The following is a 23418-nucleotide window of genomic DNA, read 5'->3' as shown; positions in this document are numbered from 1 at the left end:
GTGCGTGAAGAATTTATCTTCGTAGTTGGTCCACTTGTCAATAAATTCATACACACATACAACTACACACGTGTTATGATGTTCCATGAACAATTTCGTCATCGTCATTGACAGATAATCAAGGGCAACTCCGATTGCTTGTCCTGTTATAGGTTTTTGGTCACATCACACTCGGTTCCTTGGCGACGATTCCCAATCAAACGAAACAATACCCGGAGTTCAAAACAGTTGGAATTCGTTCCTGTTTTGATTAAAAATTCATTGTGCAACAGGACATGCTTCCTGCTTTGTAAATTTTACCGAAATATGCTTCATAAGAGTTCCCGTCCCGGTTACAAGAGAGTGATCAAAAAGACGGCTTTGTGGCTGATTGCGGCGGAAGCGATTGGCTTCGGTGTCACATACGCGGGCTGGTATCGATTGAATACAAACAGAGGTAAGGAAACATGTGCATGCAAGAACTATTGCTGATTAAAATGCGTGTTTTATTGTTGCTCTGATTTCCACAGATTTCAGACATTACGTAAAAGAAAACTATCCCACGATTTTGGAAAGCTATTATCAATTAGGCGAGTTTTTGGGCGGGGACTCAGCAATCCGTAGTCTGGACGAGCAGATTTGGGTTCAACAGCGTGCTGTTGGTGAAAGCGGCACCAAATCATGAATGTTTACACCAAGTCCATATTGTATCTAGCAGTCTTTGGTGGTGCCGGCTACGTACTCTCCGAAGTAACCAAACCAAGCAAAGAGAAAATAGAACTACTCAAACGGCATCATCGTGCAGACAACAATTTGGGAAACGAGGAGAAGACCAAGAAAGCATTGCTTATGCAGAAATTGAAGGAAGCAAGCGAGAACCCTGAACCTATCTACTTAAAGAAGAAAAACGAATAGATAGTGCAGAGGTATGTCAGAACTTTTTGTTGTCTCTAGAAGGTACTTTATATTATTTTTTCAGATCTAACAACTTTATCAAATAAGTATATTAAAAACAAACATGGCGGAGATCGTAGACCACAGCGATCCCGGCGGTGGCTTTAGCGGAAAGGAGAAAATAACAGAAATTCTAAATCGTCGACACAAAGAACGTGGGATACAAATCCAGGCAGCCAAACTAGAGCGCCAAAAGGATGCCGACGAGACCGAAGCTATTCAGTACTTCGATTCCAGCTTCGAGCAGAAGTTGAAATCAATCAACAATAAATTGGATACCGTTTCATCTAGCGAATCGAAGGCGCAGATATTCGCCGAAGTTCAGAACGAGATATACGATCTGCAACGCTATCTTTCGACGTCCACCTTTTTCCTCAACGAATACAAAATCAAAATCTGTCAGAACGCCATCAACGAACTGTGCAAAAATATGGACGCTCTGAAGAATGAGCTGATCCCTAAGAAGAAATTTGGATTCAAAAGTAAGAAATCAGTCAAAATCAATCAAGATGGGAAGGACTCAATTGATAGAATCGGAAAGGGAGCACACTCTGAAGCGGAAGGTGATAGAATGAAGTGGACATTCTCCAACAGAAAGAAGGAGCTCATAGTACTTCCCCGTTCTGCTGTTGATGATCAAACTGTAACGGCATCGGATTTGACAGATTGCATCGTTAAATTAGAAGGACACTCAGGTTCCCTTCAGTTCTCCAAGCTTCTGAATTGTCTAGTCATCTGCGGTCCAACCTCAAGGTCCATTTTTCTGGATGATTGCACGAATTGCACGTTTGTCGTTGCATGTCAGCAACTACGCTGTCACAGCTCCAAAAATTGCGATCTTTATTTGAAAGTGACATCCCGAGCTATCATCGAAGATTGTAACCAAATTCAAGTTGCAGAATATAATAATAGCTACCCTGGATTGGATGATGATATCCTCAAGTCTGGGTTGGACGTCACCGTCAACAATTGGAATGAACTGGACGACTTTAACTGGTTAGCAACGGATAAGCCTTCCCCAAATTGGTCTATTCTGAACCCGGATCGAATCGTATCTGATTGGGAAAACTATCAAAATCTGTTCCAACAAACTTACAAAACTTTGTAAAATGATTAAATAAAAATGCTTCTTGCTTTGCTTTTACAGTAATATTTTTATATCGACTCGAAAGAATTGTTTCCTTATTACAAGAACCAACTCAGCTTCCAAATATCCCGCACTGACTCGAATCTTAACACTATCTTAATGATGGCCTTAAACATTGTAACCAACCAGGTTACGTTTGCCGATGCATTCACCAACGTAGAACCAGAAGCAAACCTCAGCAGTGACCAGGGTGTTCAGCCAGGCTTCCTTCACGGTCAAATTCTTCCATGCTCCGGTGCGGGCACCCGAAACGATGCGAGCGATTCCATCGCGGATGGCTGGAATATCTCCCGGGGTTGGAGGCGTAAGCTCAACCTTGGCATACTTCAAGAAGACGTTGAACTTTGGCCGAGCGTTATTCAACAGCGCTGTAAGGAAATATTTTTGGAATATAAATTATGTAACCAAGATCTGCAGCGGCCATTATAAATGGGCGAGGAGGTTATTGATGTTTGTCAGAAATACTGATTGAAACTTACTCGATACCAGTGTGGAACCCTTGGTCGCTAGAGAAGCCATCGTAAGATTGTTGTATCTGTTGAAATAGAATGATTTAGCGTCGGGGGTATGAGAAAAAAAAATTAAATTTTGATCCAACTTACGCTTTCGGTCAATCGTTTTCCGAGTTCCAAAACCAGCACGAAAGAATCTGACGTCTCGGACTTACACTCTGACAGATGACAGATCACCAAATCCACTGAACTAAAATTTGATTATCAACTTACACGCATAAAAAAATAACTTAAAATATTATTCTTTCCATTCCGCACACAGAACAAAATTTCACCCAAAAAGTGTACTAAATTACGATCATACACCAAACGATTATTATTCAGAGAATCGTCAAATGTATGATAAAATGATTGTAACCTTAAATAATGATACAGTAATGTTTTTGTTCGCAAAAACGACCATTTTTTAATGGTAACGATACTAAAGACTGTTAGGGTATTATTCAAAATACAAAAATTGTAGAGGCTATCGTCAATAGACGCAGAACAGACGCTGAAAAGGTCGAGAGGCGCCGGGTGTGAACTACGAGATTAAATGTAGTAAGAGAGCCTGCTTTGAGCAGCTGTGCTGGATGGCGAACGACAATCCATGGGGAGATGCATACAGGATGGTGATGGCTACAACTAACAGCACGCCACCTAAGAAATCCCCGGAGATGTTGGCTTTATTATCGTGATTTTTAATATTTACAGATAAGTTCATCACGTTACTGTTTAAGTCGAAGAATTGTTTCCAAGGCATGAATCATCGAACTGGCCCGCTACCCCGTACGAATCAGTCGACGTGCTACCGCTAGTGACTAACGAGGAGCTTATCGTAGCTGCAAGGAAACTTAAGCTCAAAAAGGCACCAGGCCCGGACAATATTCCAAACCTGGTCCTTAGACACGCTATTCTCGCTGATCCAGATATGTTCAGGAGCTGCTCCAAAGATGCATGGACGAAGAAAACTTCCCAGATCGATGGAAACGGCAGGAATTGGTGCTACTATCGAAGCCCGGAGACCCTTCTGCATATAGACCAATTTGCCTACTCGACATAGCTGGACATAGCTAGAGAGGGTTATCCTGAATAGATTGTCGGCTTATACAGAGTGTGCAGGTGGCCTATCTAGCAACCAGTATAGTTTCCGTAAGGGCCATTCGAAGCAATTCGATCGGTAACGGATACGGCCAAGATAGCAAGAAGTTTGAATAGGCGAGGTATTAGGTACTGCGCATTGATTACATTTGATGTAAAAAATGCGTTTAATAACGCTAGCTGAGCAGCTATTGCTGACTCCCTGCACCGATTGAGAGTTCCGAAGTACCTGTGCAGGATACTGAAAAGTTATTTTCAGAATAGGGAGTTGATGGTCAAAAGTCGATCAGGTGTTCCACAGGGATCGATCCTCGGACCGGTTCTGTGGAATATTATGTACGGCGGAGTATTACGCTTAAGTCTCCCGGCCGGTGTGAAAATAGAAGGCTTTGCGGATGACGTAATGCTCAAGGGAAAAAAAACATGTTTTGCTAGAAAATTTGTTTGAGCCTCCATATCTGTTCTCTGTGCCTAAAGTTAATAACTGGTGACGAAATTTGATTTATTTTAACTTTCATGAAATTTTTAATAATAGTTTTGTTAGGTGTTGATTTTATCCCGTTTATAAAAAGGTGGTCGATTATCGGCACCCAAAAAAACATTAAAAAATAAAAACATGAACTGTTGGCATTATGGCTGAATATTTCAAGATTTATTATGTAAATAGTAATGAAATGAATTACATTTGAATACATTATTCATATTTATTTAAGCTTTCAAAAATTGTCATTTTTGCTTATAACGTTGCAAATAATCTGAAATTAGGCAATTTACTTTGATTTGTCTTGATATGGATATGTTCCTAATGGCTATCGTGGACGATTACGATTGCTCGCCGCTCAAGACGTTCACATCCCAACGCTAACGTTTGCAAATCGATTGCAACGATGTAAAGCGTACGGCTCGAGCTACGGATCTATCAATGCGACCAATAACTAGCATATGCTGGTCTAAGCAAAAGTCACTCCAGGAGTTTTCCATTAGGTTCTATGCTTTGTATGCTAAGCATTTTTGTGGTCTGGACCGCAATATAAATAAGGTCCGTCCAGCCAGAGTAAATCAGTTCAGTTTTGGTCTTTGGACCAAGAGGTGTAAACCCGGTCTTTAAATGTGATTATCACACCATCCTTTCTGTGTCGTGGCGTAACTAAAATCAACTTTACATGGTGGCAACAAAAGGTTTGCGAGGAACACATGTTCTTGATTCATTTATCCAATTTAAGTACTATTTGCTATCTGCAGGGTGGCCACTGAAATCCGATTTTCGAATTCTCGGTTTTTCCCACTTTTCCCGTTTTTTTTTTGTCAAATTTTCCCGGTTTTAATTTAACTTAATACTACACTCAGAAATAGATCAAACCTGTAATAACATGCAAACAAATCATTTTTCATATTTTCAAAGTTTATACTAAGCTAGAGTAAAAAAGTAATCTATGTAATCGTTACACAGGGAGGATACGGAGGTTATACTAATCGAGTATAAACTGCACGTAAACGAACGTGGGGTCAACCAGGAGAAACACAGTTAGCATAGATTTTCCTCAGAGTGTACATTGGCACCCAATTACAATGATTTGATTTTATTTATTTGCAATTTAGTTGCAAAACATTCGTTTTTTTTCTTGGATGCACAACTTTCGTTAGTTTCTGACAGTGGCAATGGAAATTGCATGTCAGTCTAGTGTGGTTCTCCCTTTTTAGAGGATGATGTTTACAGAAAGCACCTGCTGACATCTTTTAAATTGCTCTCGGTTTGATCTTATTCTGACTATTTAAAAAGAATACCTTCCTGAGTAACTTAAGGTCGCAAAATTATGTTAGGAAAGACACAATTCTTTCTTATAACGTAAATTAAATTCAATCACAGTTTTAAACTTAGCAATGATGTAAGTAAATCACTGTATAACCTCATTATATTTATTGGCAATACTTTTCTAAAAATCTACAGAATTTTTAAACAACTAATTTGAACACAGATTTAACCCGAAGACCATCTTCGTTTCCGATCAAAATAATTATTCAGTTTTCTAAAAAAGATTTAAACACATTTAAATTTTACTTTTTGAATTCCTAGAATTAATTAGCATTAGCATTTTGCAGTTCGCACAAATTCGTAGGTGGTACAAGCCAAGACTATTGTATGAGAGTAGTATCACATTATCCGTTACCACAGATAATGATTTGGACGCAATGCACTCTCCAATAGTCGAGATCTGTCCTGGCCACGTCCTTGCGAATGCTGAGGAAGGGAAAGGATGGTTTGTTGGACACATACTTAAGAAAGATGCAGAGAACTCTACGACCTCTCATAGGTGCCACGGGAGGTTTTGGGATTGTGTGGAAGGTTATAACAGTAGGAATCGATTTGGTATAACGTGAAACTCAGACAGAACTAAGATGGAAATTCAAAGTAGGGAAGGGACGAACCTGGAATTGATCCCACGACCTCCTGCTTATAAGGCAGTAGCGATAGCCACTAGACCACCGAGCTCGTCACTTTTTGAATTCCTAGAATTAATGTCTAGAAAGTAAATCTTGGATTTGGAATGAACGTCCTTATTCAATAATAGTATATCGAAATGTTCTAAGCTTTGGAACTTATTCATTAATCGCCGTATAACAAATTAGGAAACTACCTTAGAGTATCTCTTTTACCATCGTAACCTTCTATTATATTAGATTAGTTGTGGAAAACGACTAAATTAAACTTATTTTCACTTTAGAATATTACAGACATATTTGCAAAGTATTGAAAATTACCATTTCAATTATTTGTAGAATTCTAAAAAAATATAATTCCAAACAACTCTTGAACATGCCGTAAAATATATTTTACCATTTACCTATTTTACCATTTACATCTTTTTTCGAATTTTGTGCAATTGTAAATTACAAACAAATAACAAAAGTACAAAGGCGAGCTTGTACATTAGAAGAATAACTTAAGTTTAAAACATTCATTCGAAAGAATGAACATTTCGATATTCGATTCTATGCTTTTATGCCTTATAACATAATATTTATGACCCGATTGAAGCGATTTGGATAGGAAAAGTGGGATTGCCAACTTCCTATTGTTAACATTTCGTGGATGAAGGTCGGGCTCTTCTTCCCATCTGGGAAACGAGAGCTAGATTGTATTATTGTATGTACAAACTTTCTTCTGGAAGGAGATCCTCTATTCATCCTGTGGATTCGCATAAGTGTCTCTGCTTATGGAACCACCCACTCATTCTGGCCCATCATACAGGAGTTTGATAAAATACTTACAATAATATACGCATGATCAAATGGCAGGTGCCTTGACCAGTGGCGTCGCGTAACCTCACTTTTTACCTGTGCACTGACACTAAAAATGAAAATTAAAATATTTTTACAGCCAAAACGGAAAATAAAATTGTCAGATTCGTTTGGGCTAATCAAATTCCAGTGATTCTATGCATTTTCGCACACAAAATCCTTAAATTTAAATCCAGTGCACAGGTAGATTGGGGTTAGGGAAACGCCACTGACCTTGACATATAGCAGGGGTTCGTACTAAATCACAAAGCGCTCATATTTTACATTATTATTACTTATATTTGTGCCCTAGTTTTATTTAACAGATTTAATTGATCATAAATCGTATAGGTGCTATTAAAATGTACGCACGAATTGATTTGAAAAAAATTACGAACAAAATATCACAAGTCAAAAATCCGCTTATTCGAAACTGGAATCAAAATTATCTAGTTATCTAAATTATCTTGTGACAACACAAACTGGATCTGGGAAAAAGATCTACCTACTTATTTTTTGTACCTCACACATTATGTACTAAAATCAAATAACAAGTTAGAATGCGATTGAATAATGAATGTCTAAGCGTTAAAGAGTAAATCCTTCCCTTTTATATTAACGACAATAAAAACTTTTAAGAATTTTGAATGTAAGTTGACAAAAAATATTATTACCGGTTCATGTCCTGAAAAAAATACTGAAAATAATCTCCTCCAGGAATTCTAGAAATAATTTCCAAAGAAATTCCTGAAGGAATTTATTAAAATTTTCAAAGAAATTTACGAAGGAACTTCCAAAGGAATTTTCCTAAAAATATCCAGAACAATTCCTTAAGGTGTTTTCCAAAGTTTTCGTAAATAAATTTTCGAATGAATTCCTAAAAAATCCGCAAGGATTTCAAAAAATCTAAGCAAGTACTAAAACGCTAGAGGCGCTGCAACCATTTAAATTATTTTGCCATTTAAGATTATTTGGCTTCAATAAAGCAACTTGATATATGCTGTCAATCATGTTGTAGTGTATGATTGGTTGCATCAAGAACATCAGTTTGACACACCGGTTTTGACCCCCACTGCATAACAGTCCCATTTGACTTTCCGTCACTTTCGAATTAACCCAATGAATAGGATTTATTTCTTATGTACTTCCATAAATCATAATAAAAACTGAGATTTTGTATGCACATGAGTGAAAAAAATACCAAGTCATACCATAACAAACCCACTAAGAATTTACATGAACTAATTGCTCAAAACTAAACAATGTTTCGATCAAACTAAATCGCTTTACGGTAATCCAGCGAATGATGAGCAACTTAGGAAAATTTCAGCAAGATACGATAATGTTTCAATTTATTAGATTTTTTAAAAGTTTCATATAGAAGATGCGATTTGGAACTTCAATAGCTGTTATCTCAGTATGCGAAAAAACGGTATGGGACTAAAATGTGGGTGGGGCAGAATAGATGTTGGTCACATGAACTGGAGCGACATTAGCGGTTTTATACTTTTTCATCATCTGTATTTTCGAAGCAATTTCTAAAGGAACTCCATTTTCTCAAAGGAACATTTCCGAGGAATCTTTGATATGAGCCAGCCGTGGACTGAAAAATCTTATAAATTAAAGACATTAAAAAATTTCCGAGGAATGTGCTAAAGGAACTTGTAAAAGCATTTACAAATAAATCGTCAAATGATTTTCTGAAGGAATGTCCGTATGAAGTTCTGAAGGAATTCCCGAAGAAAGTTAAAAACAAATTTCCGGAACAATTCTCGAAGAAGTTTACTAAAGTTCCTCTAAAGAAATTACTAATAAAAATCGATCAGAATTTTTTGAAGAAATTTTTAAAGAATATCTGCAAAAATCTCCAAAGTATTTTTACGAAGAATACCTAAAGGAATTTTTTATGGAATTGGAGGAAGTTTCAAAGCGAATTCCTTTGAGAGATATTTTCTCAAAGCAATTCTTAGAATGCCTCTTTTTGAAGCGAATTTCCAATCTTATTTCCTGGAGGAATTTTCGAAGGAATACCTGTAGGAATTTTTGCACAGTTGAATGATTGGAATAACAATTCCTGTGATGAACTAATTTACGGAGTCAGGGCCATAAAAAAGCTAAAAACCATGCAGTGGTGACTGGGTTCGAAATTCCCGATGTTAAGGGGTCTAGGAAATTTCCTGGTTGGATATTTTTACCCTACCTAATGTATCATCGTGTTGGCCTCACGATATATGAATGAAAATGAGTAACCTGGCTTTAGATAGTGGAACCGCGCAGTTTTAACAACTTAAGTGGAAGTGCTTAATTAACACTAAACTGCAGGGAGGGCAATGTGCTGAAGTGGGATATGCAACCTCTGCCAATAAAAGAACAAGATGACGAGAAAAAATGTTTGTGATGCCACCAATAATTTCTTTTTGATAAACGTGTTTCGTTTGACTTCTTCTTCTTCCTGCTTCTTCGTTGGCAGCATTTTACATCCCCCACTGGGACATTGCCGCCTCGCAGCTTAGTCGTGTTCATTGCTACTTCCACAGTTAATAACTGCTGAGGTTTCCTAATGTCCAAGATTACCATTTGACTGCATTCGTATATCATGAAGAGGCTAACTACGATGATACTCTTTTATGCCTAGGGAAGTTGAGACAATTTCCTAATCCGAAAATTGTCTAGACCGGCACCGGGAATTGAACCCAGCCACCCTCAGCATGCAATCTTGCTTTGTAGCCGCGCATCTTACCGCACGGCTAAGGAGGTTTGACATTTGAATTGATTATCTTGTTGCAAAAATCTGTATATGGCACGTTTGTTTTTACCTCAAAATTAATGTAGAGTACCTGAAAAAATAACTGGAAAAATGAGGGGGGGTTCCTGGGGTTCCATTCGGGAAACTCTACGAGAATTCGACTGAATCTTCGAAATTTCACAGAAGAGATTACTCCGGACTTCTTCAGAAATTTGAATCAGCGTGGAAAGAATATAGATCATCAGCGTGACAAAATTTTGGTAAAACGGCGGCGCGCCGATGCAAAAATGCCGGCGGCGGCGGCGTGCTTAAAAACTGTATCGGCGGCGGCGGCGTGGCGCCGGCGGCGCACACCTCTGTTGCTGGCTACAGCAATACCAAAAATCAATATTTTGTGCTGGGACCCGCAAGCCAGGTAGAATAGTGTTGTAATAATGTTTTGGAATCGTTAGGAGGAAACTGGATCTACTGAAGTTCAATGGCATTTTAATGCCATAGGCTGGTAAATATATGTTGCGCTTAATTTGCACCTTTATAAAGAGTATTGCGGAGATTTTTTCTCCACGAGTCATCTTTTCTCACACTCAATACACTCAAAAAGTTTGATTTTCCGTGTATAATATTTGTGTGTGAGTGCTCAATCTGAAAACAAATAGACGTCAAATCATGGCGGGAATCGATTTAGTGTACACGCTTATATAGACTAACAGCAGTAATGGGTTATAACTGGGTAGAATTTCAGTAACAAAAAATCGATCAACCCGAAAGCTGAGGAGTGAGTGTGAGAAAAAGAAGCGGGCAAATCACAATCTACACATAACTCTTGAAATTGGTGAAATCGGCAATACAATATAATGAATAATATGTGATGAAGGGCACTTTTTGGGTACTTATTTAAAAGGACGTATGTGATTTTGTAAACATCAGGCCTGGTAACGAGTCACTTTCTAATGACATCGTCACTTTTTTCGGGTCAGGTCACAAAAGAGTCTCTTTTTAGATCAAGATACTACAGTCACCTTTTAATTTACAATATAGTAGAAGGAAAGATCTAAAAAAATAACGCTTAGAGCTCATAGGCCCAGAGAAGTTGATCTTAACTTCTTCGTTTAGCTTCAAACTTTCACTGGAAACCTTTCTGATCAACGTTCTATCACGATGTTCTTATCAGTTTTTCAACATTGTTGTTTATTATTTAAGGATTTCCGCGGCACTATTCTTTTTTTTTTTTTTTTTTTGTGGTGGTTACAATGGCAGCTGTCGCCTTGCTATTAATCTAATAATCACTGTACCCCGCCCATATTGAAGCTTCTATGAGCCTCCCGTTTTCATCATCACACACAGATTAAAGTTCCTAAGCGATGTTGCTCATGTGGTCCACTGTTATGGGCCGTGTTGATGAATACAAGGATTTGTATAACAGCCCACCCTTCACATCATTATAAGCACTTAGTATTGTCAAACTACCATCACTAACATCAACACATCACTCTTTTTCTTGCTTCTTTACCTTTACAAAACTATATAAGTTTTCTGCCACTACGAATCATTTCACTCAGTGTAAGCAATGAAATCACGCATCATATTTACCTACTATCATTACGTTAATTTTAACATAGTCATCATGATCATTAAAAAATTATTGCGGTCTTTTACTATCACTTACGTATCGTTCTTTCTTCACATATCCACAACTCCTCCACTATCTTAAATCCCTTAAACAGGGAAACCAGCCTCAGAAACTGAGTCACCGAAAAATAACCAAACGGTCAAAACCAAATTACTAAATCTGTCGGAACCATATTTTGTTCAAAATTCCTTTCCAACCTTTCCAAATTCACGTCACGATTTATACTATGTTCCACACCTAGGGCCCCTTGTAACATACGTTATTCTGGCTATCTTGATGAGCTTTCTTTTTGTCGATAAAATTTGAATAAATAACATGTTATTCAGGCCATAGATGCAAACATAAAGGTATTAATAAGCTATATAAGTCACTGCTCACGATTTTGTTGAACATTTATTGCAGTCATGTGTTTAATGATGAGTCGAATTTCTCTTAATCTAGACCCATGACTGCCAACACCATCTTAACACCGCCACATCCAATTTTTTACATCAACTATATTTTTTGCACTTTCTCAATGTAACCATCCTAACCAACACTCTCAGCATAATTTTCCACCTATTTCCAGTAAATCAATTTTTTAGGTTATTGTTTTTGATATAATATACACACACACTCACAGAAACATATACTAATTTTTTCACAAGTTAAATGTGCATGTATATAAACAAAGTGATGGTTATCATTTACAAAAGTAAACACATATGATATATATATATTTAGGCAATTGTGAATAAAAATATGATTAAAGTTATGAAGTTATTTGCACTTACCATGTATGTATTCTTTTTATTTACATTTTACCACTTATTAAGCTTTAATAAGTGTTTACCGTTCTCAGATTCTTCCGATTCCTGACGATATTAGTAGAGGATCATGCTGCATTTGAGGTGTTGGCTCGGAATCTTGTTAATTTCGAAGCTCCATCATAATTTATTATAGATTTGAGATCAGGGTTGAGATAGTGAGAGAAAATAATGAAAAGAATGGATATTAGTAAATGTCATTTTATTATTTATGAGGTTTACTTTTCTAAATGGGATTCTCAAATTAGTGTAGTGTTATATTTAATATCAGAAGTCGGATTTAATTAAGTAGCTTGTTTTTTTCTAATTTCAAGTTAGAGAGATTTCCATAATAATAAGTGATGAATTTAGCGGGTTTCAACATAGCTGGGCCTTCTTCGACGATAATATCGATTTATTGAATAATTTTTCCCTCAATGTGGTCCACGTTGTATTGTAACTGATCTAGCAGAAAATAATAGAGCACTCCCTTTTTATAACTTATTTTAAATAAACGTTGACTACGATAAAATTATGAGAAGACTCTTCTAAAGCAACTCTCATAGTACAGGATGCTAAATGGATAAGCTAAATGAAGTATCTTCAAAACTATGTTGAATAGGACATTACAAACTACGCAGCCAATGTTGAATACATTCAAATGAATTATAGATTGTTGTTGAAAGGAGGTGTCTGTATCGATTACCTATTTTGACATTATTCGAGGATTTACAACTACAATAGGAGGCTAAGCACAATTGACTGACTATTAAAGGCTCTTTATTCAAAAATAAATTCAGTCGAATTGTACCACACCTCCCTTAGCTTCTATCCGCGACATGTAGCACGCACCCCTGTCATGGTCATTGAGGAAACCGAATAGTAGTATACGATAAACTTTTACAATTTCAATTCCCAAAATCTATACCATTTTTACTTTCCATAATGTATTCAAATAGATTCCAACTCCCTAGTTCGTAGACTCCTACCAGCACAGATTACAATTCTCCCTAAATATATATCAATATTTGTTTGAGAATTATAATCCAAAGCCCAAGGGATTTCCATGGCACTATTCTTGAATCTGTACAGTGGTCAGCCAAGATGGGCAAAGCGAAATCGATATAATACATTTTAACCGTTTGTTTGAGAAACTGTCATTTTGGAAAAATATATAAAGCTCTTTTAGTGGGAATGTATTCAACCGTCTAAGTCGAATTAAGTACTCTCCACATTTAATTCCACTCAATTAATTTTCGATAACACAGATACGTATTTCGAGCTGTGTGGTCGTCTTCAGTGTCTCGTACTTGACTCGACTTCCCGAATCAGAGTACGAGACACTGAAGACGACCACACAGTGCTGTGGTCGAAGAATACGCATCTGCAAAGATATCGAAAATTAATTAGTGGAATTAAATGGAGAGTACTTCAATTCACCCGTCTTAGACGTTGCTGACATTTTTGGCCAAAATGAAGATTTTCATATATTCTGAATCCCTCGTCCAAAAATACGTATATCTAGCAAAAAAAATTGTTTGGAAATGTATGAAGAGATTTTTCGTTTGTTTGACGAAACTACATATGTAGAACACGCACTTAAAAAAAGAACAAAAAAGTTTTGCAAAAAACTATTGATCTGTATCGAAGAAATCAAAAGATTCGGTTGCCAATTGGTTCAAAAACAGTTTTTTTTTATTTTCTCAGGAATTGCTTGAAAAGGAAATGGATGATACCTATATGCAGTTTCTGAAACAAAATGATTCATTTATACTCACGCAATTCAAAGTGGGTGATTCAGAGTCCGCATACGTTGATTTCTAAAACCTTTTCCAAAAATTATCACACTAAGTAGTATCAATTTAACTGTTAACGGTAGGATTTCAAATTATATTTTTGTAGACTTTCTTTTTTGACATTTCGGCATTTTTCCAGAAGAGAATTTCTTTGATTTTATTTTTTTTTGAAAGATGTTTACCAAAGTAATTGAAGGTTCCTTTAAAGGTGCGTTTTTCGTTCAATCAGCTCAGTCAAGCTGTCCAAGCTTGTACTGGTCAATGGTGCTACGCCGAACAATACTATCCCATTTGACAGTTCCACCTATTGATTGTACCTTTGACAGATATGTATTTGGACCCCAACAGGTAAGGCCGTCTTCAGTGTCATTACATAAATAAATATAAAATTTCCACAAATAATGCAAAATTTCCATAAACAATTAGGAATTTCCCACAAAACAAAAATAAATAAGCACTTTTAAAAGCAAAAATTGTAATTATAAAATAAGAATTTTCCATAAGGAAATCAAAATGTTCTACGGAAAAAATACAAAATTTCCATAAATAAGTCAATGAAACAATGAGTTAACCCCGCAAAAAAATTCACAAAAATCAAAAGAAAATTCAGGTGGTATTTAAAAGCTGCCAGAACGTTCGCTGGGTTGGGTCAACCAAAGAGAAATTGATAAATTCCAACCATGCGTAAAAAAACCTATAGGGTGTCAATTTTTTGGAGATTTCTCTTAACACTTTCAAAAGGACATTTTCAACATTTTTCATGAATTAATTTGAATAAGCACAGCAATCAATAGCTTTTCATGTTGTTCTGTTGATTGCGCTATTAAAATTAATTCACGAAAATTTTTTACTTAGGTCCTTTTGAAAAGTTAAGCGAGATTTGTGCTAGGCAAGATCTTCAAATTTAATCTTCAATCACGGCTGCCTTTATGCCCCAGCTAAGAAATCAGGACAATTATGACCTCCAAATATATTTCTTTTTCTTGCGTCGCATATCTAGGCATATGCCATGTTCTGAGATCTCCAAATTGTGGGAGCAGATTTGATGAAATTTCAAAATTTTGTGCATAAAAAATGAAAAAAAATCTTCAAATTGTCCTGAATCAAATAGTCTACGGAATCAAACAAAGCTTTTATGATGGGCACACATCAAAACCCAAGGAATTCGCTTCCACACAAGTGTATGTCTTTGACTTGTACCTGCCTTATAAACAAGGCATATGCACTGAGATCTCCCAAATTCTCCCCACAGAGTTCAAATCAATTCTGGTCTACCAAATTCTATTTGAATCCAGAGAAGAATTTTACATAAAAAAACCAAAATGTTAAAAAAAAATACAAATTTTCCATAAATAAATTGCTACAAATAAACAGTTACAAAGTTTTTATACAACATATTTTTTTCGCATAATAAAATTTAAAAAAAATCACGGCTTAGGTTATCATCAAAAATAAAAAATTACATGAGAAAATACAAAAAAGCAATAAAATTTTGTACGAACCTTAAACGTTTTTGAAGGGGTCATCTGTGAAAAAATGTACAATTTTTAGTGCTTATTATATTTCTTTATAGAAATTTTCATATTTTATTTCTCTTTATTGATTTTTTTCGTGGAAAGTTTTTAAAGTTTTGTGAAAAAAAATATTTTGTGAAAAACGTTTGTACCTAGGGGAACTGTTCCATTTTCCATCTTACTGAACTATATTCATCTCTCGTTTTTGATAGGATGGAAATGGGAGCTGTGAGATGAAGTGCCGAACCGTTCCCCTAATTGTTTATTGCTAATATTGATTTATATTAAATTTTGTCCCCTGTCATAAGACGAGTTTATACAATCCCATTGAATTCCACCACTTAATTGTATCTTGACAGATACGTATTTCGGGACCCTGAAGTAAAGGCCGTCTTCAGTGTCTCCTACTTGACTCGAGTACGAGACACTGAAGACGGCCTTACTTTTATAGTCAGCTACGTGCACCAAGAATCAGCTCAGCTATCTGGTCAAGACTCTGAGTTAAGTGGTACAGGAAGTCAATGAGGATTGTATAAACCTGTTCTATAATGACAGGTGAAACTTTATTCCACTAAAAAGCTCAAAATAATTTTCAATTATAATATTAAATTCTTGCATTTTTTATGGAAACATATTGATTTCTTTATGAAACTCTTCTTGAGATTATATAGCAGATCCACCTAACTCGATATATATCTTTAATCGATGAAATTCAAAGACCTCTTTTTGAATTTAGCAGACAATTGCGTTACCTCCGTAAGTCGATACCTCCCCTTACCTGATATTCCTCTAAGACAAAGCAATTTCCCAGATCATTTTCGCACCTCGCTGTTGTCAAAACAGTAGTTCACATGCACAGAATGTAGAGGAAAAGTGAAAGTGAGTAATGAGAAGTGCAAGACACTTGATGTGAAAAGTGAGTAACGAGGAAGTAAGACGCGAAGGAGAATAGGAAGTGAGTAGATATTTAAAAGTGAGAAGTGAGACGTGAGGAAAGAAGGGAAAGAGTGAGGAAGTGAAATGTGAGAGGTGTGAAGATAAGAAGTGAGGATGTAAGAATTGAGAAGTTGAAAGTGAGAAGAGAGAAATTCTGAGAAATGAGGAACTGTGAAGAGAGAAGTGAGAAGCATAAAGTGAAAATTGCGAAGTGAGAGTAAGAAGTGAGAGTCTTTCATCCCTCATTCTTGCTCTCCCTTTCTTCCTTCATCATTGTTCTTCTTTTCCTTCTTCTTACTTCATTCTTCGGCCCTTTTTCTTTTTCCTTCTTTTTTATTTTTTCTCTTCCACTTTCTTTCTTCTTACTTATTTTTGTTTTATTTCTTCTGTCTTATATCTCACTATTCACTTGTCACTTCTGAACATTCCATTCACTCTACATCCCAATTATCATCTCCTCACTTCTCATCTCTTGCTGTTGTGTTCCTCACTTCTTTCACTTTCTAACTTCTCACTTCACAACTAGCACATCTCACTTACCACTATTAACCTCATTTTCATGTTCTCTTTTCTCACTACTTCTCACTACTCAATACTCACTTGGAAAAACATCTCATTTCTAACTTCTCACTATTCTGGTACTCATAATCCAAAATATCTCATTTCTAACTTATTAATTCTCACTTTTCACTATTCACTTCGAACATCTCATCTCTCTTAGTATAGGGAGAAACCAATTTTAACTATTCGGACCAGAAGCGGTGTTCGACCCAATGACCCAAAGTCCAAATGGCATTCCTGTCAAATTACGTTAAACCATATTATCTACACGTTATGAAAAGTTTTTGATATTTTTGGAAATTTTTTTATGTAAATGTGTTCTCTATCTCGATAACTCCTTAACTGGGTGGTCCCTTCAATATCGAGTACCAGGGAGAGTATTTACCAATTCTTTGCGCATTTTTTTTTTTTTGAAATTCTTAATTGTTTGTGGGAATTTTATATTTATTATTTGCTCATACCCTGATTTCTTTATTGGCAATTTCTTAATTTTGTATGGAAAAATTTCTATTTTTTAGGGGGAGTTTTTTAGTCAGGTCGAAATACGTATCTGTCAAAATTACAATCAAGTGGTGGAATTAAAATGGGATAATATGAACTCGTCTTAAGGAACAACTTTGGAGTTTTAAATTGAATGGATTCACTCCTAAACAACCATGGCATAGATAGATGTCCCAAACGACGAGGCATGAACTTTATAAACCAATCATATCCGCCAAGTGTATTCTTCTTTTTAACTCCTTTAACTCTCCAAATTGTTCTTTCATTCTAGCTGCTGAGTGCCATCTGGTTGAATAGATAAAATTGTTTTTAAGTTGAAATTGAGAAGCAGAGAAACGTCTAAATGAGTATTACGCTCAGCAATGAGTAGCATTACATTAAAAAAACAAAGAGGAAGAGGGAGTCTTTGAATTCTCCACTTCCTTCTAAGCAAACAAGGTTTCAAGACCGTCCTGCACAAAGCCGCGGAAAAAAGAAGGAAGCTGGAGACTTCAGTATATTCCTTCCCGCTAACTCTAATATCGGAAATAATTCTTCTCCTATCGAACTGAGCAACCGTTGAGTTTGATTAATCGATGAAATTGGGAGCAAAACGAATCTATTTCGCCAGCTGATTCTCGATTCATGCAACGAAAAGCAAAAGGATTCCCGCCAATTGTGGCATCTGTTGCCGAGTTTTCATGGCTTTAGGAATGAGATTTTGAGTAACCTTCCAGGATCAGGGTTTCTATTTCAGATTGCTAGGAAGGGTGACTGCCGCGTTTTGCCGGGATCCTTTACTGCCGTTATACGCATAACTGTCCCATGTATATAGGGAATCCCAGCAAACATGGGACAAACATACGTATGACGGCAGTTTAACGATCGCAAACGTCTTCTTCAGTATTTAACTGAGAAGCGCCATAAATTCTTCACATACGACGACAAAACTGAGCGATTGTTCAAAAGTCGTCTTGAAAGGTCTCTCCAGTTATGATAAATCACTGGATGAGATTAAAATTGAGGGAATTTCTCAATTACTTGGATTTTCACCAAGATCCAAGTAATTAAGATGAAAAAAGAAATCCCACTCTGGTACTTCCCAGAGGGCATTTCTCAAGAATTTTATATTTAGTTCATTTTAACAAAAGTGAACTTAAATAATATATGAAAACGTTTGGAAAAAGGCCCTGTATTATGTCCCATGTCCGTGTTACATGCAAGACATTTTCCCGCAGGCCTGGGGGAAATTTCCAAAACACCACTCAGTGCGCCGTAAGTGCCAAAAGGTGGGGTCACGGAACCAAACATTGTCACATGGATGCTAAAATGCATGATTTGTGGTGAAGCTCTCACGCCAAGCGGACACATGTCCTGTGAGAGAAGATTCCAATAAATTTAAGTGCGCAAATTGTGGGGGCAATCGTAAATCTAATTTCTGGGAATGCCCTTCACGCAGTTAGTTCTGAATTCCCGTGCAAATTGATGACGGGAAATTCCAATCAGATCCCAGGATTCGACGGGTAGAAATTTTTCAAACGCTAAAATTTTGAAACCAGTTACCGGTCGAGCAATTCATACCCACCACAATTCACATACAAACAAATTTTGCTGCTCGTCAATAACGGGTAGTGCTAATTTTCCAGTAAATCTCCAATTCTTCCAATGTACGGTACTACTTTTAATTATCACAGAGCTTGATTGGGATTTTTATCAATCGTATATCGATAGGAATTTTGATGTTATTATTCCTTTGATACTGTAAGTGATATTTATTGCGCTCTTATCTTTGGATAAATTTAATTGCTCAGTTGTGCCAGAGGCATTGCAATTCCTAAATGTGGAAATTAATTTCAAATCTATTCAGAAAAATATATATAAGCTCTTTTAGTGGATTAGAGCCACTGTTTAAGATTTGACCAAGTACTTTCCATTTAATTTCCACCAGTTAATTTTAAATGTAGAGTACTTTAATTCGGTTCTGTGGTAGATGGTTGTTCAACTCTGATTATTATTGACGACGAGATCTCAGCTACTGATACAGTCTTAAAAATGTGAGGAAGAGGTAATACACAAAGCAACTCGCGATCCTATTTTGAAAGTTATTTGGTGAGATTTGCAAATGAAATTAAAAACGTTTCATTATTCTGTGGAGAAATACCAACTTTAAGAATTATGTTTCGAAGTTGGATCCAAATTCGAAAAACCCCTGGAAATTAATGAAAATTCTTAAAAACCTGCAAAAGTCAATTCCAGCGCTTAAAGTAGGGAGAAATAAAATTTTATTTACAAACAAGGCGAAAAAGGTCTAAAAACTCAGCTCAGCAGTTCGAGAGTACCTATAATTGAAGTCTAGGTCTGTAATTTGTCCAACTTGAGGATCAGGTTACATGGAGCTTCAGTATACATTCTCAACCAATGAGAATGTTTCAATCTTCGTTGGGAAACTAATTTGGATGAAGTGAGATCTATTACTAGAAAATTTTAAAAGGAAAGCCCCAAGCGATGATATGGTATTTTCTACATAGGTAGTATATGGCTCAAACCTTGGTATATTATATGGTTGGAGACATTTATTGCTGTACATCAGCATGTTATTGAAGAGCTCTAACCAATATTACAGCCATCAAGCGATTTGTCATACTTTTGGTTGTTAAACTGAAAATCCAAGCTTATGCTTCCCATTTCGCGCATGTTATACATAAGTGTTTCAATTGAACAGGCCATTACCCAATAAACCTGGCAGATAGTAAACAGATTTTGCACATATATTGGTGACGTATTCTGACCGACACATACAATATGTAGTCTCCTTAGCCGTGCGGTAAGAGATATTGGCTACAAAGCAAGACCATGCCAGGGTGGTGGTACAACTGATTCCCGGTGCCGGTCTAGGTACTTTTCGGCTTGGAAATTGCATTGATTTCCTGGGCATAAAAGTATCATCGTTAGCCTCATGATATACGAATGAAATGGTAACTTGGCTTAGAACTCCTCGCAGCACAATAACTGTGGAAGTGCTTAATGAACACTAAGCTGCGAGGCGGTAATGTCCCAGTGGGGGATGACAATGCCAATGAAGAAGACATAAATATGTCTCAATTCAATACGCGAGGAGAAGTGGATGAACGCTGTCATCAGAGGAAAAGTAGAATCACTGAAATTTAATACTGCAAGGTATAGCCAATGGAACGAAAATAACTTTTTAAAAAATTTCACAAACAGAGATTTTTGAAAATGATTTAATTAGGCGGGATTAGAAATTCAACAAACATTAAAAAAGTACTACCATCTCTCGAATCATTTCTTAAGAAAAAACTTCATAGTCGCCACATAATACCTACCATTTATAAATGTATAATGTAGATAATCAAAATTCTAACCTCATGCTATAAATTATCTTTTATAATAAAAATGAAATGGTCTGTGTTCATTGTCTGCATAACCTCAAAAATGGTTGGAATGGATTTTTTCATCTTCAGAAGATATATTCGTTACTGTTTCTCGACGGGTTTATATGAGTATTTCCCCATGCTAAATCACGAGTTAGGTTGAGTTAGTTTGAAAATGTGTCAACAGCCGGAAAATTTGAAAATTATTTTGAGAGCCACTGTGAAATTTTCTGGCATGATTCTACTTTTCTTTTGATGACAGTAATTCATTCTTCTCCTAAGGTATGGAAAATGTGCTTATGGATATATTCACACGTCGCTTGATTTGGTTCATTTCCAAAGTTTATCCATTCACATACAGAACGTTGCGCTGAATTCTCTTTCATCCCATTATGCTGAATTTCTCATCCCACATAATATATATTATGTAACAGTATATGAATGTGAGTGAGCGTTAAAGCGTCATAGTCAGTGGCTGTGGGGAAGCCTCATCACACGCACATATCGCAAAGGATTGTAAGGAAAACATCAACAATGTTAGCAAGTGGCTATATACAGTGAGACACTTTAGTCAATGATTCGCGAGAAAAGTGAAACAAATTTTACCCTTTTATGAACGAACCCATTCAAAAAGAGAAAAGGTTAGAAACAAACACTCAGAGCTAATACAGGTGATTCCTGGAAATAACTATTAGGTAATCTTTGTATATATCTGAATTCAATCGTTCCTATCAAGCCATGATGAGCCAAAAGGCTACAAATTGTTAATGCTATTTTTTATAAAATATTATTACATTATCGTCTGCCTCATTTTCAAGCACAAGTGCCGCAGACTTCGGCAGTCTTTCATTTCGCTTCAAAGTTAGAGCTCAGTCACACATTAATAACACTCTGATCCTCGCGGATCAAACCAATCACGCAAGGTGCTAAACGGATAATACGATGAACAACAAATATCAATTGGGTGGTTGGAGGAGAAATGATAGTAGAATATCTATCTCTCTGGTAAGGTAGGGTATATTATATATATACCAGGGCTAGTATGATTAGTTTTATGTATTTTTAAGAATATAAAATATAAGTATTAGTAGCATATAGATCGAGAAGCAGGCTTCGGATCAAAATGATTAAACCTCAAGCAAAAGTAATCTCATAGAATAATTAGTCAGATTTCATAAACCTTACATCAGACACATGTACTAATGGTATTCAAATGGAACATAATTTTCCTGTGTGAGAGCAAAACAAAAATTCCTTTCTTGAATAATTAATGTACTTTGAAAGTTTATGTTTGAAAAGAAAGATAGATGTTTAAATTTTAGTTTCTACTGGTTTACTTTCCCTCAACAATTGTTCATTAGTTTTTATGCTTTTTGCTCAAAAAGATGATTTTCAATTTGAACATTGTCAACTCTTTCAGTGATTATTATCATCCAAAATTGTGAAACAGTGAAACCTAATCGAAACGCAAATCTAATGAGACATATTGAAAGCGCAACCTATTGAAAAACAAAGCTTACTGTAGTAATACAGGACTGAAACAAATAGACAAATATAAAAATGGTAGAAAAAGGTAAAAAAACTTTATCAATTCGTTGTAGACAAAATTAGCTATCAGCCCCGTCCAACAGATCTATATCCCAAGACGGTGACCTTGTTTTAACCCCTGACAAATTCCGATATCTTCAGATTCAAAAAGGCATGAACTCATCAACGCGGCTAACAAAGTTCGCAACAACGCCAATACTGTCCGTACAGTAATTTTGCAGTGGAGCCAGAATATAGAGAATCAAATCCAAGTAAAGAGTGACTGGATGTAATATCACTGAGAATGAATACCAGACTAGAACCCAAAGTCTGAAATATGCGGAATGCCATCTGTCAGGCGTACTGTGAGGCCTACCGTGAATTGTTGAGGCACATGGCCGTGGTATTTACTTGTAGGAGAAGGAGTTCACATCACTGTGCGGTACCTGCCAAGCCAGACTTCTTGTTTGAGTTCTGCGCCAAAAACATGCCGATTTATCTCGCCAAACCCTCGCCAGCATCGCCGCATGCTGACGTCATCAGATACACGGCCTCATGCGTTTTACCAGATTTTCGGCATACACAATGCCAGTGAAGAATGGAGGTGGGTTACAAAGATAAATGCTAAAGCAGAAGTAGTGTGACTTAAATCATATGTGTTAGATAAATATTTGGTCGGCGTTTAGCCATGAACCAAGTGGCTTTATCGACTGACTTGTGATTACGGTTCGCAAAAGAAAACCGGAAAGCATTTTATGTCAACAATTCATGCGTACATTTGAAGCAGGATATCCTCAGCTATGGTGTTGAACGGTGTCCGATGCGACGGCGATTAATTGAATTCGTTATACTAAAACTTCGGCAGAAAAAATAGAAGTTTTTCATTAACGTTTGGTGTGATTTGGCTGAACCCGGACCATTTAAGAAAAATATCAACGTCGTATCACACGTCTATTACCATATAAAATATATGTTTGTGCTTGTTCATTGATAAAAATTAGAGATGTTCACGTGGTTAAACTACAAATTTGCGGTGGCTATTGCGCCAGCAATAACTCTAAAACGACCAGGACAGTACACAACTGAACGGTGACAATGAT

At 36.4% G+C, this 23418-nt stretch overlaps 4 protein-coding genes across 7 annotated transcripts in view; 2 read left to right on the top strand and 2 right to left on the bottom strand.

The window, feature by feature from the left end:
- LOC134213840 (protein HIRA homolog) overlaps positions 1 to 23418 on the bottom strand; it is a 296687-nt gene that overhangs the window by 128366 nt on the left and 144903 nt on the right. The window contains exon 6 of one of the 4 annotated variants that reach the window (XM_062693246.1): positions 2782 to 2800. The exons of the other annotated variants lie outside the window; for them this stretch is intronic. Within the exon in view, the coding sequence (XP_062549230.1) occupies positions 2797 to 2800 (4 nt within the window). The 3' untranslated portion in view covers positions 2782 to 2796. Of the gene's footprint in view, positions 1 to 2781; positions 2801 to 23418 lie in introns of those variants that run through there. 4 annotated transcript variants of the gene reach the window in all.
- Positions 111 to 800, top strand: LOC134213844 (protein CEBPZOS). Its single transcript, XM_062693251.1, has 2 exons — positions 111 to 436; positions 510 to 800. Exons 1-2 carry the CDS (start codon positions 307 to 309, stop codon positions 662 to 664), a joined length of 285 nt encoding a protein of 94 aa, XP_062549235.1. The 5' UTR covers positions 111 to 306; the 3' UTR covers positions 665 to 800.
- Positions 766 to 2083, top strand: LOC134213842 (tubulin-specific chaperone C). Its single transcript, XM_062693249.1, has 2 exons — positions 766 to 905; positions 959 to 2083. Exon 2 carries the CDS (start codon positions 998 to 1000, stop codon positions 2039 to 2041), a length of 1044 nt encoding a protein of 347 aa, XP_062549233.1. The 5' UTR covers positions 766 to 905; positions 959 to 997; the 3' UTR covers positions 2042 to 2083.
- LOC134213843 (ATP synthase subunit g, mitochondrial) lies at positions 2068 to 2786 on the bottom strand. The gene is made up of 3 exons (XM_062693250.1): positions 2683 to 2786; positions 2560 to 2615; positions 2068 to 2448 (listed from the first exon to the last, which is right to left on the bottom strand). The coding sequence occupies exons 2-3, from the start codon at positions 2597 to 2599 to the stop codon at positions 2189 to 2191; spliced, it is 300 nt and encodes a 99-aa protein (XP_062549234.1). The 5' UTR covers positions 2600 to 2615; positions 2683 to 2786; the 3' UTR covers positions 2068 to 2188.

The sequence above is a fragment of the Armigeres subalbatus genome, chromosome 2 (genome assembly GCF_024139115.2).
Source record: "Armigeres subalbatus isolate Guangzhou_Male chromosome 2, GZ_Asu_2, whole genome shotgun sequence".
Classification (NCBI taxonomy): domain Eukaryota; kingdom Metazoa; phylum Arthropoda; class Insecta; order Diptera; family Culicidae; genus Armigeres; species Armigeres subalbatus.
This window is presented reverse-complemented; position numbering and strand designations above follow the sequence as displayed.